The sequence below is a fragment of the Eleutherodactylus coqui genome, chromosome 4, assembly GCF_035609145.1.
Source record: "Eleutherodactylus coqui strain aEleCoq1 chromosome 4, aEleCoq1.hap1, whole genome shotgun sequence".
NCBI classification, from domain to species: Eukaryota; Metazoa; Chordata; class Amphibia; order Anura; family Eleutherodactylidae; genus Eleutherodactylus; species Eleutherodactylus coqui.
In genome coordinates this window covers 73,199,184-73,213,554 of record NC_089840.1, presented here as the reverse complement: position 1 = coordinate 73,213,554, position 14,371 = coordinate 73,199,184, and the positions used below count along the sequence as shown (strand labels likewise).

Here is a 14,371-nt window from a genome sequence, read left to right as displayed (position 1 = left end):
TCTAATGTTTGTATACTAAATGTTGAGAGTTGGTTTCTGGTAGGGTGGTTAGGTAGCACATAAATTATAGTGTAGTCCTAGAACCTCTAAATGGTCAATCCAGGGCTGCCATGTATTTAGGAAATTGGGTAGGGAGTCCGTTCTGAAAGCATGGATCCTTTCGCAGAGCATGATTGTGGAAATTCTATTGGTCACCTCAGGCAAAGACAGACTTGGAGGTTTCTATTTTGAAGCGGTATGGATCCTTGCGACCATAGAAATGACCTGAATAAGCCGATGGGTTCTGAATTTAAGCTTCGGTGGTCGGTCTCCTAGAAGGAAAACTGTGGGAGATTTAGATATCGGGCCCACAAACAGTTGATTTAACAAACAATGTCCGGTCAAGACCGCCAAGTGTGGAGCATAATCCCAACCTCCTGGCACCCTGGAAAACAAAGCTGGGAGGAAGATGGGTATGCATGGTGGATTCTTAGTGGAACTTACTATGTTCTATGAAGAATTTTAACGGAGGTTTCCATAAGAGAAACCTGGTAGCTACCTTTAGAAATCGCTGTATTTCAACCTTTAGATCCTCATATTTGCCCATTTTCCATTGTTTCTCATCCACCCTACCATCACTGGATTTAGAAATATTGATGAGCCACACCATTTTATTTTCAGGGATGGTCAAATTGGGCATGTTATGGGCCTAGACTTTGTTTGTTTGTAAATGGAAATCCCACAGCATTTTTACTGCTTCATTTGAATGACTTTTTTTGACTTATGGTCCCACCAGTTCTTCGTTGTGGGCATATGGTAGTTTTTGCAGAAGTTCCGATGAATCATCTTTGCCACTGAATTGTGTCTTTGTTTGTACTCAATCTGTGCAATTTTTTTGCAGTGACTTTTTGCATCTATTATGGATTTTTTCACCCTGACTTTTACCATATTAGTCCTGATCATAGACCCTTTTTATTCACTATTATTATTGTTGTTATTTAATATGTTTATTAGTATATATTAATAGGCTTGTCAAATGATGTTCTGGGGGATTTGTCCTGAGATCAATGTGACTTCTGGTGTTCTATTGTAATTCTCATTCTTTATTAGATTAGATTTTGGTATTTGAAAAGATTGAAAACTTTGAAAATTGAAGCTGTTATTTGTGAAAATACTTAAAGGAGATGTCCCGAGGCAGCAAGTGGGTCTATACACTTCTGTATGGCCATAATAATGCACTTTGTAATGTACATTGTGCATTAATTATGAGCCATACAGAAGTTATAAAAAGTTTTATACTTACCTGCTCCGTTGCTAGCGTCCTCGTCTCCATGGTGCCGACTAATTTTCGCCCTCCGATGGCCAAATTAGCCGCGCTTGCGCAGTCCGGGTCTTCTCCTCTTCTCTATGGGGCTCCGTGTAGCTCCGCCCCGTCACGTGCCGATTCCAGCCAATCAGGAGGCTGGAATCGGCAATGGACCGCACAGAAGCCCTGCGGTCCATGAAGACAGAGGATCCCGGCGGCCATCTTCAGCAGGTGAGTATGAAGACGCCGGACCGCCGGGATTCAGGTAAGCGCTGTGCGGGTGGTTTTTTTAACCCCTGCATCGGGGTTGTCTCGCGCCGAACGGGGGGGGGGTTTAAAAAAAAAAAAACCCGTTTCGGCGCGGGACATCTCCTTTAAAATAAAAGTAATTAAACGATCAAACACTATCTGATGAAAGAAATGTTCCTTTACCATTTCTCAGATTACTCTCAGTTAAAAGTTGTTCTCCTTGTTGTTCATTCTTGTTCTCTCTTTGAACTATGCAATGAAACCTACCGCATAGTACATTATATTATGTAGTGACTGACCCTAAGTAATAGAATACTATTGCACTATTTAAAGGGGTTGTCAGGGTGCATGACAACTTCACTTTAATAGGCCTCTCTGTTTTAAACTAACAAATAGAGCATTACTTACCTCCCCTCCACTAGTGAGATCCAGTGCTGCACTCCCACTGTGGTCCTGGCATTTGTTTTGACAGCGGCTGTCAGATGACCGCTGCAGCCAATCAGAGCAGCATCATGTTCCCAAACTCTTGGTACCATAGTGCTCAGGGTGTGAGTGCCGATGCCAGGAGAACACAAGGTGATGCTGTAGCCTCTGAGTGGCTGCAGTGGTTACCTTACGTCCTCTGATGGCAGCTGTCAAAACAAACACCGGGACCACAGCGGGAGTGCAGCGTTGGATCCCAGAGGTAGAGGAGAGATACGTAAAGCTCTGTTTCTTCATTTCTACAGAGACAGGAATATTAAAGGAAAGTTGTCATGCAACTGGAAAACCACTTTAATCATGGTGAGTATCAACTTGAGGCAAATTTAATAAAAGAAATAGTTACAGGGCAGCAACTTTGGCTTTTAGCACAATATATGCACAGTATGGTTGTCATTCCCTAAGAGAAGTTGTCCAGTTAGACTTTAGCTCACTTATGACTTTGCATTGATTATGTGAATATATTTTAGGTTGGATTACTCTTTGAGCCTCAACAACAAACCAATATCTGACTTGTAAAACACATACGGTATGCTATGTAAAATGTATGCCTCCTCCTGGCCCAGCCCAAAAGACGTCTTCCTGCGTCTGCCAACCGAAGAATCTCCTTTGATCTTAGTTGGGAAGTGGAGTGAGGCAGAAACATAAGAGAGCCACAGTTAGGCCACTCTCATACATGTGGCTGGCAAAACGCAGCGATGTTGATGGCGACGTTTTGCTGCGATTTTACTTTTTCATTTTCGGAACACAGGTTACTGCTTCTGACAGTGGGATTTAGCGCACCCCATTATTGTGATGGGTGATGCGGTACGCTAAATGTGGTAAAATAGAGCAGACAATGCTCAAAAATCGCAGCATTAGAAAAGGCGGCAATCAAGCGCATGGCTGCGAAATCAATGGGAGCGTTATACCACGATTACCACAACATTCAAAACGCCGCAGTAATTGCAGTAAAAAAACACATGTGTGAGAATGGCCTTAAGGGGTCACAGACATTAGTTCTAATTGGGGCCTAAAAGCGAACAAGGAAGCAATTTATGAAGCCAAAAAGAGTTATGGAAAATGGATCTCAGTCTGTATTGCAAGAAGTGCTTGAGTAGCAAGATGTTGCAATGTGCTTTGAACTAGGGGTTTTCCTATATTGGTACCATCTAGAATTGGCATAGGCTCGAGTGAAGAGCAAAGTTCAAGCAAACCCATGGATTCAACTGTTACTTCCTCACTGAGATATGGACTTTGCTGTTGAGTGTAGCCTAGGTTGGAACCTCCAAAATAGTCTTCTATAATTGGGATACGAGAGCTGTACTCTTAACAATAGCAAGCTCAATGGGAATAGTCCATGAAGTAGTCCACAACAGCCCTGGATGCACATACCTGATGATATACTTGAATTCCAACTGTGTGTGTACAAGATGAGTCCCAAGACTCAGACATGAAGGTGCCTGTGAGCAATGGAGGCTGTGACTTGGAACATGCACTGAGCAGTGGGGAGCCAATGGTAGAACCTCACCTTTAATGCACAATTATCAAACTATAAATGACTAAAATCCTACTTATAAGCTTGTGAAGTAATTGATGTTTTCCCACCAGAGCATATGTTTAGATAAAATAGTACTCACTAGCTTTTTAATTTAAGACCTGCAGTATAATCTGAACAGAATTATTGTATATAGCTATATTAAAACTGTATGACTAAGGTTGGCAGGTAATTGTTTCTGTATATTATGGTCATTACATCTCTAACATTAGGCATCCTAAGAAAACATTTAACTTTGACCCCCAGTGTCCAGCAAACAAAGTGTAATAATGATATTGCCCTCCAGGTAACAAACAGCGAGGCTGGAAATATTGAGTAAGACATCAATGACGGTGCTGTCTAATAAGTTCACTTCACTCAACACCACTTGACAGCTTTTCCCCAGGCCCTGTCACTCTTTCAGTAATTTAAAGTTTGCAAGGTGCTAATGTAGTTTCTGGTTGTGCACTCTTTAGGTTGGGCCAAAAAAGACCGAAGAACATAACGTCAGAGATAAATTATTTCATAAGACATCTGGAGAGAGTGATAGATATGGAACTGACTAGCTTTGCATTAAAATGATGCGAACAAAAGGCAGATGTTTTATGAATTATGTCTATTTTAGGCACGGACCCAGAAGAAACCATCTTAAATGCTTTCAAGATTTTTGATCCTGACACTAAAGGTCATATAAAAGCAGACTAGTAAGTATGCGATATTTACTTCATGATGTACAGTAGATGAATGATCAGTATGCAGTCATTGATTTTCTTTTAAGCTAATAGGGTTACATTAAGTCCTTCAGTATTTAATAATCAGTAAATCATATTGATGTCACATGACTGTATTATTCAATTAGGTGGAAAGTGCAGTTTAGAATAAGCCAAAAATATGCCCATCAGATGGCCATGAAATGTATAAGATATAATGCAAATAGAAGCACCAGTATGGTCAATAGTTTTCTAAGGCCGTATTCACATTGCCGTTATTCTCGTGCAAGCTGTCTCCTAGAAAATCGCATGTTTATCACCACAATATCGGTCCAAGTTTCTTGGACAGATATCACATAGTAACATAGTATGTTAGGCTGAAAAAAGACAATGTCCATCTATATCATGCTTGTCCGTTTAAATACCACCTAATGCTGACTACAAAGGTGAAGCAGTCACCATGTTGCATATTTTTCAAATGGTCACTATAGACCTCTTGATAACATATGTTTTGGTGAAGACGAGAAGTCCAAATAAGGCATCTATTCTTCACCCATTACTGTACCTCAAGGTGGTATGAACTTTCCTGATTGGATCCTCAAGTTATAGACCTTGAAGTAGTAATCATAAATTGGTGATGACTGCTGGAATGGAGAACATGCGATAAAAAAAAAAGGAATAGTAACAAGCCAAAAGTCAAATCATGGCAGTCAATCCAAGCCAGGAGTTGTAACCCTCAAACAGGTGTTTTTGGAGAAATCAGAAGTCTCAGTTAAGAATGCAGAGCAGGCACAATCAAATATTGTAGAGTTGCTGAGTAAATCTTAGTTCTTAGTAATAATGGAACTGGTCACTGTTTTGTGTGGTCAGCGGCTTATCGGGTAATTAGTTTCCTTTACCAGTAGTAGAACAAGATAGGTAAGGCAGAGGGGATAACGGCCCCTTTAAATTCTCCCTGCAATGACATTATCATAATCTTGTTCTTCACTTTGAAGGACTTTTTCCATGAACCAATGATTGGGCAAGTATGTTCGTAAGAACATTTGTTTGCTTGATGATAAGACTGTGTGACGGTGCCGTTAATCACCCAACAAGTGAGCAACGCTCATTCATCGGGTGATCATAACTTTCACGTGGAGCAAAAAAAATCTTCATTGTCCACAACACATTTCCCAGTGTTCATTGGCGCTCGTTACATGGCGGAAATCATGCCAGGTAAAAGGATCCTTAGGAAGGAATTAGCTATCTTTGAAACGTCTACAATTTAAAGCCTCTAGATCTACAATGTTTATGATTGCACTGAATTGTCATGGTTTTGTCCGATCTCTGATAACATCTGATTTGTCCTCTTTTTATGCATTAGTATCAGGGAAATGCTCACAACTCAAGCGGATAGATTCAGCCAGGAAGAGGTATGATTCTTCTCTTGTTTTAATCCGCCATATTATCTTATTGAATATAGGACTAGCTATAGACTGGGACTGATGTCATGAACCAGCTATTGTGAAGTCATGGATGTTCTTAGCAAAGAAAGATTTCTTCTATGTGAAAAATTCACAACTCTAAGGGCTCATGTCCACGGGCAAAATATGATTTAAGATCCGCAGCGGATCTCCCGCATGCGGATCCGCATCCCATAGGGATGCATTGACCACCCGCGGGTAGATAAATACCCGCGGATCGTCAATAAAAGGGATTTAAAAAAAAATGGAGCATGGAAAAATCTGGACCATGCTCCATTTTCGTGCGGGTCTCCCGTGGGGACGGCTCCCGCGGGCTTCTATTGAAGCCTATGGAAGCCGTCCGGATCCGCGGGAGACCTAAAATAGGAATTTAAAGTATTTACCATCCGTAGCGGACCTGGAAGGTCTCCTCTTCCTCACGGCCGTATCTTCCTTGCTTCGGCTCGGCGGATGTGCCCGGCGCATGCGCGCGGCACGTCGACGACGTGCCGGCGACGTGCCGCCGGCGTGAGGAATTCATCCGCCGGCCGAAAAAGAAGATCCGGCCGTGAGGAACAGCTGACCTTCCCCGCCCGCGCCGGATAGGTAAATGCTTTTAAATTCTTATTTTCGGCGCTCATGTCCGCGGGGCAGGAGGGACCCGCTGCAGATTCTACATGGAGAATCTGCAGCGGATCTGATTTTCCCCGTGGACATGAGGCCTTAGGGTCCATTCACATGTAACTGATTTGCTGCAGATTTTGTCTGCCTCCCTCACATTTTTTTTACTGCGATTAGCGCGGCGCTTTCAGTGCCATGCTAATCGCGGTATTATGCACCCATTGTTTTCAATGGGACCACTCAGACAGCCACTCAATCACAGGGCTTTTCAGTGCCGTGATAGGATAGGGGATAAATTGCTGATTGGTGGGGGCCACATCGCTGAGACCCCTACTGATCCTGAGAATGGGAGTCCCGTGTCCCACTGTTTTTGTTGCTGCAAGAATATCCCACCCATGGAGATGTCACCTTAAATGGTTCGCTGCCGATCATACATGGTCAGCCTTTTATTCATTTCAATGGGGCTGACCGTAATACTTGAGCACTAGCCACTTGGCTATCTCTAGCGATCCCATTGAAAATGAATGAAGTGGCAGTATGTATGCGTGACGCCACTCCTTTCAATCTCCTCCTCCCTGTGGTGGAGGGGGTGCATGAAGTCCTGAGTGAGGATAGGGGACACGGGACCTTGTTCTCCCGATTATCTGGGTCTCTCTCGTGGATAGGAGATAACTTGTAGTTACATTGCAACCCCTTTACATACATACTTTAGGATATTGATTTTTAAAGTCTGTTATCGCAAGTCTGCGTTGCTGCGATTTTTGTGCGATGCGATTTTAACATTAGAAAGTCCCATTGATGTTTGGAAAAAAAAAACGCAGCAAATTCGCATCGAAAAAAAAACCCGCTAGTGGGTAAAAGCCCTAAGTCCTATCTTTTCTTGCCTGTACATTTAACGGGCGAGAATCCCGATAGTGAAAATAAGACCAATGGTTTTGACCCGTTGTGCGGGCTGTGATTATCACAACCGCATAACGGGACAAATATATGCCCATATGCGGAGGCGTAACTTGGAGCTGCTGGGCCCCCAACTATTATGCTTTATTCATAGTACTGGGCTCCCTATATGGAGAAGAGAAGTCTTATGGGCCCCCTAAGGCTCCTGGGCCCGGGTGCAACCGCATCCCCTGCATCCTCTATAGTTACGCTAGTGTCCGTGTGTTTAAGCCCTGATACGTAGGCAAAATATGCTTGTGTGGATGAGCCCTCAGTCAGTTTGATTTATTGTTGGCTTCGCCCTGGCCCCCCGCACATGCCTTGCCATGCCTGATTTGAACAGGCAAACCAGTTTTCAAAGTACATGTATTTAGGGAAATTTACTGCATATGTATTAACCAGGATTGAATGCGTTTAGTGCTTTGATGAAGATGCAGGACATTGATGATGATGAATACTTCAGGCAGTAAAGACAGTAAACTTTGATTGCTTGGACAATAAAAGTGGTGCCAGAAAGATATTTCTTTGAACAATGGAACAGAAACAATATTTGCCAGCATCACATATGCGTCCCACATTGGATTGGATTGCACAATAGAAATAGCTAAAATCACGAAAAACTGTTATTACTAAAATTTTACTGTGTTTCAATGTAACCTTATTTCACATTTATCTTCTAGATCAGCCAGATGTTTAACGCTTTCCCCCCAGATGTTGCCGGTAACCTGGATTACAAGAATCTATGTTATGTTATCACCCATGGTGAGGAGAAAGACCAGGAGTAACAAAGGGATCTAGAACATGTCAGCATTGCAACCGGATTTATTGTGATTAAACTTCCCCAATAGTCGTCTAAGTAATAAAAAAGAAATATTCACTTCTCGTAGTTGCTGTGTCATTGTATCTATGCTCATGGTTTCCGCACGTTCTTACATAGGCATGTCAGTTTCACATTAACAGACAATGTAAAACACAATTCTTCTTGTAAATAGAATGTGCACATTTTATGTGGACCATACAGACCGCTTGCTCTGCAGTTGACAGCTCTCCAGATGTTGGGGAGTTATAGCTGCCCTCATTTACTTTATGGCCACAGAAGTATTTCCTGGATTAACAAGGTAAATAAAGGGTGCAGTTTAGTTAAATTGGGCATTTGGGGCTCTCTGAGCAGAGTGTAATTAGTTTCAACATTACCGCAGATTTAATCCATGTATTAAAATGACCTCTATTACCCAATTTCTCCATTTGAATTCAACTGTATTGTAAGGCGGCTGCTCTCTGTATGTTAAGCTTTGTTGTTTTTAACAACTCTATTAATCTATAGGCACCATTGCCAAACATCATGTCATCTCATACATGATTTATGAGAGTCAATATCATTAAATGGGTATACCCAAAGTCGACATTTAGGGCTTATGAACATGATAGTTAATAAATGTCGTATATCAGGGAATGTTCTCATGAACAGGGTCCTGTATATATACCTCTTTCCTCCTCAATACAGTGCGAAGGAGCTTGAATGGAGGAGCAGCAGCCAAGCCAATCATGGACGTTGCTGCTTCATTCAACTCTATGACTGCTGGAGATAGTCAAGCACTGTATTCGACTTCTCTTCCATAGTCTCGTAAGACTTGGTGTGGATAGCTGTGTGATCATCATCCGTAAGGGCTGATTCACATGGGCATATATCGCCTGTGTGTTACACATGTGTTTTTTATGCATATAATACACCATGCTTAGAGCCTATTGCTTTCTATTGGGTTACTCACACCTGTATTTCTTTTCTAGCGTGTATTACGCACATGAAATAAAAACACTGCATGCCCTAATTTGGTGCATTGAGAGTTAATATTTGCCACAAATAAGCATGCTATATACTACTTATTTTACGCATGTGAAAAATATGCACGTAATGCATGGGACGCATACGCCCGTGGGAGTGAGCCGTAACTCAAATCTGCCTCAGTATTCAGTGGCCTCAGAAGTGAAGTTCAGTAGCTTATTACATTAGATTTTGCAAATAGTTTCTTGGTTGAATAGCTTCTACTTTACTGTTGCATTCTAGACAAATTCTATTAAAGGGGTTTCCCTTCTTGGCCAAAGATGGATGTCATGAGAACACTGGTGGACAGAAAGAGTTGAGTGCAACTAGGCTATTTATGTTTCCATAAATCCCATGGAAGTTAGGCCTCATGTCCACAGGCGGATTATTGCTGTGGAATCCGGAGTGGGAGTCTGCCTCCAGATTCCGCAGCAATAACCTTCCATAGCATGCTATGGTAAAATGATTCCTCATGCACATGAACGGAAGCCAATTGCAGTTCCGCTAGTGGATGAAAAATCGCAGTATGCTCCATATTACTGTGGTTCCAGCACAGATAGCTTCCATTGAAGTCAATGGAAGCCGTCCGATCTGCGGCCTGTCCGCAACTGACACAGGAAAAGCAGGAGTTTGAAAAAAATCTGTACTGCGCATTTCCAATGGCGAACCGTGCAGACCATCCGCAGTACAGATGAAGAAACAGAATGGCAGGCCCTAATAGGAGTTACACAAATAGCGTAGTACAGCTAGCTACATTGTTTCCGTAACCGGGGTGTTACAGCAATAGCATAGCTGTTATTGGTGGCTATGCCATGAAAATCTCAGGTGGGAAAAAGTAGATTTTTAGCCTTTTTATTAGCTATTTCTTTATTGGACTATACATGCAACAGAGATTCTATAAAAATTCCTTAAAACATTAATGATCACAAGAAAAAGATATTCTGGGGGAGAGTTCTCAAAATACATGTACTCCCATTGTCTGAAGTGTTCTTGGACTCAGTGCACTATACATATATCAGTGTGTATCTGTCAAAGTAGTCTACAAATTACTAGCACAAAAACCAATACAGAAATTGTGCAGAAGAGAGCCTATGTTTCTGTGGAGTTTAGATTTATTACTTGTTATGGTCATTTCTCCAAAGGAAATAAATCTAGGTAAAGCCCTGAAGAATTCCTCTGTAGGAGTAATTTAATACAAATATAGGGATCTGCAGATAGCAGTACGTAACTTATGACTCACCAATCAGTACATAAAACATAATAAAAAAAACAAAAAAAGCAGGATGTCCCTGGGAAAAGTCACTTTAGTTGAGAACATCTTTCAGGTGTCCTCAAAGAGTAAATAATAATAATCTTTATTTATATAGCGACAACATATTTCGCAGCACATTACAATTCAGTAGATACATGTGCAAACAAAATCATTACATGCTGTAGTAAAGCTAGAAACACTTTGGACAATAGGGATGAGGGTCCTGCTCACAAGAGCTTATAATCTATGCAGAAACAGAGGTGACACAAGAGGTACAAGTGCTTGTTCTGTGCAATGGTGCAGCCACCTTTTATACTAAATAGGGCAATATACATAAAGCTGTATGAGCCGGTCACCAGTCAGTATCTGTATATGTATATAGAGTGCATGGGGGGATATTATGAGATAAAGTAATTAGGTTCTGAGGGAGAATATAGAATGGGTTAGATTAGAGAGTGGCATTAGCCTCTTTAAAGAGTTGTGTTTTTAGGGCATGCTTAAAATTGTGGATATTGCTGAGTAACATGATTGTCTGGGGTAGCACATTCCAGAGAACTGGTGCAGCCAAAGAAAAGTCTTGAAGAATAAAGCCTCGGTTACACATAAAAATTTTGGTTTGAAATGCCCCTGTCACGGAACTGGGGGCCGGGTACTGGAAGTCCCTAAAAGCTAACCGCAACCCCTGTCCCTACCTACTTGCCCCCCTGGGCTAGGCCCCAGGGCGACAACTGGGCGACGGTCCCTATACTCACTAGGGAAGCGGGGCAGGGGGTCAGACTTACAAACAAATACAGAGACAAACAGACACAGAGGCAAGTCAGGAAGTCCAGGTTGGCAACAGGAGAATACGCGGTACCAGGGATTAGGCGAGGTCAAAGTCAGGTCCGAAAGCAGAGGGTCACAACAGGAAATCAGATCAAAAATATGCGGGTGTAGCCTGGAGACAAACATACACTGGCAATGCAGGAAGGAAAAAGGCAAGTTTAAATGCTGTCAGAAGTCCCGCCCCAGCAGCTGATTGGGGCGGGGAGCCTGCCAGCAGCCAGACCCAGACCTAAGTCAGTAAGTGCAGAGACCCAGACATCCAGCCACGAGTGCAGAACATGCTGATAGAAAGTCATGGCAACAGGGATGGCATCGCCGCATCCCCAGCAACCCGATTACCCGGGCGCTGCCTCCTGAGCACTGGAGCGTGCGACCGGAGCCAATGTCCGGGACCCCGGCAGCCAGTGGAGGTCACCAAGACCGGGGCTTCCCTTCGCCGCACCCGATCAGCTCGGGTGATAGGATCGGTGGTGCGGGCACGGAGACCCCGAGAGCAGGTGGTCCTGACAGCCCCATTATTTTCATGCACTTTTTACTATGATTGTGCACATCTTGAGCAAGCTGGGATAGAAAAAAACTTAAGGGCATTCTCTAGAATAGTGATGGTGAACCTTTTAGAGACTGAGTGCCCAAACTGCAACTCATTTATCACAAAGTGCCAATACATCAGTGGGCGGGGCTTATCACAGCATATGATTTTTACCTGCATCATTATAAAAATGACCGGGTCATTTCAAAATAGTCAGCAACCTGTGTTTTTTTTCCTTTCTAGAGCACTGGAGTACCATTGGTGTGGATTTTGACTGGAAATCAGCCGCATATTCGCAGCTGATTTCATACCATGTGTCACTCCCCCTCATCACCTACAAAGGTTTCCTGCTGTCAGTGCTCCCCAGATTCTGGTTCCCAGCAGCCTGTAGTGGCCACACCTGACCAGCGGTGCTGCACATGACCAGGCCACTAGGACCAGAAGGCAGGCAGTGCTGGCAGCAGCCTTTGGAGGTGGTGAGGGGAGTGCCACATAGTATCAAATCAGCTGCAGGTATGCAGCTGATTTCCAGTCAAAATCCTCACCAATGGTATGGATTATGACTGTTTTTTAGATGCAGAAATGCTGCAAAATTTCTACTGTAGACATTTTGCAGCATTTCCACCATGTGTAAACATACCCTGAGTCAGATTGAGGTAAGCTGCCATGTGCAGAGTGGCCTCAATAGTAATAATTTCCCCCAGTGGCCCCAGTAGTAATAGTGACCCCCACAGTAGCCCCAGTAGTAATAGTGACCCCCCACAGTGGCTTCAGTACTCAGTAATAATAGTGACCCCTACAGTGGCCTCAGTAGCAATAGTGTCCCCTATATTGGCCCCAGTAGTAATAGTGACCCCCACAGTAGTCCCAGTAGTAATATTGACCTCTATAGTGGCCTCAGTACTCAGTAGTAATAGTGACCCCCACAGTGGCCTCGGTACTCAGTAATAATAGTGACCCCCACAGTGGCCTCAGTAGTAATCCTCCCTTCTCCTCTTCCCCGGTGGAACCGAGGAGAAGAAGTCAGGGAAAGAGGATCCCGGGTGCACACACTGACATCAGAGTGTGCACCCGGGATTAGCGCTACTAGCAGCACCGCTGAGTGATTACCAGCCAGGAAGCCGTGGCACCCTGGCCAGTAATCACTACCATGGTGAGCAGCCGTCAGCACGCATGCCATAGGTTCACCTGAATTATCACACTTTCTCTGTGTAAATGGAAAGTTCTCTTTTGTCGTTCACTTTTGGCCTTCTGGCCAACATAAAAAGACTGAATTATGTCCAAAAAGTGTCCAATTTGAGCTGGTTCCAAAATACTAAGATCAAGTAGGAGGTAGCAGTTATGTTTCCTTAAATGAAACAATCTGGACCCATAGTGGATTTCCCTAAGGGCTCCAGCACACTTGCCTGTTTTTTTCCACGCAATATCACTGCGTTTTTTTCACTCTATTGTCAATGAGACTTTCTAATGTTAAAAACTAGAGATGAGTGAGCATACTCGTTAAGGGCAATTGCTTGATCGAGCATTGCCCTTAGCGAGTACCTGCCCGCTCGGGAGCAAAGATTCGGCTGCCAGCGGGCGGGGGGCGGGGAGCGGCGGGGGAGAGCGGGGAGAAACGCAGGGGAGATCTCTCTCTCCCCCCGCTCCCCCCTGCTCACTGCAGCAACTCACCTGTCACCCGCGCCAGCAGCCGAACCTTTTCTTCCGAGCGGGGAGATACTCGCTAAGGACAATGCTCGATGGAGCAATTGTCCTTAGCGCGTATGCTCACTCATCTCTATTAAGAACGCATCACACAAAAATTGCAAAGTACAAACTTGCGATGCATTTTTAACATTAGAAAGTCCCATTGACAATCGCGTGAAAAAAACATGCAAGAAAAACACAAGTGTGCATGAGCCCGTAGGCAGGTTCAGGGCTGTCCACCTCCCTCCCCTCCTGAGGCATACACCACTTAGTTTTAGAGGTCTGGAGTGTTACCTCTGGCTCCAGCATAGAAGGTAGTGCAGGACATGTTCGTTCATTTCGGGCCAAAGTGCAGTGGATCATCTGCAGACTGGGTGCAACAGAATCCTCTGCTGCACAATGCATGCCTTGCTCATGCAGCTACGGCAAGAAATTCATATAAATTCTTTTGAATGCAGGAACTGGAATAGTCTTTATTCAGAGTAGAACAATAATCTCTTCCAGTTACAAATCACTGTATTCAAGCGTTCTGCTTGACACTCGCTGCCTTTCCCGGTTGAAGGTGAATAAGTCAGACTCAGTCAGCAAGGTACTGAAGTACAGGAGGCTTTGACAGCTCTAACTGACATCACCACATGTGCTGCTGCTTTACAAAGGACCCACCAGCCAATGTACTTTACAGCCCCCTTAATTTTGCCAACAGTGGTAATCAAATTAATGACATGGAACCTTATGATAGCCACAATGTCATTGCTTGCTATGGAGCCCTAAACAGGATGCACACCATCTGGCATGGGCCACTTCTGCTTCTTGATTCAACTTCTGTGGCTATCTTTCACTTGCAGGTATCAGCACTTTACATTGCAGGCACCGTGTGACCTTTCCCCTTGTCATGCCCAGCCTGTGACATCACCATCTCCTGGAGTAAATATCAAGTGATGTTGCAGACAGTGCCCATAATAATGTGCCCGTGACATTACAACATGTGCTGGTATCCTACATTGAAACTCAACACTGG

At 43.6% G+C, this 14,371-nt stretch overlaps 1 protein-coding gene across 1 annotated transcript in view; it reads left to right on the top strand.

The window, feature by feature from the left end:
- Positions 1-8,118, top strand: part of MYL10 (myosin light chain 10) — a 50,014-nt gene extending 41,896 nt beyond the window's left edge. The window contains exons 5-7 of the mRNA XM_066598609.1: positions 4,156-4,234; positions 5,604-5,652; positions 7,920-8,118. Coding sequence (XP_066454706.1) covers positions 4,156-4,234; positions 5,604-5,652; positions 7,920-8,024 — 233 coding nt within the window. The 3' untranslated portion in view covers positions 8,025-8,118. The remainder of the gene's footprint in view (positions 1-4,155; positions 4,235-5,603; positions 5,653-7,919) is intronic.
- The last annotated feature ends 6,253 nt before the right edge of the window (positions 8,119-14,371 follow it).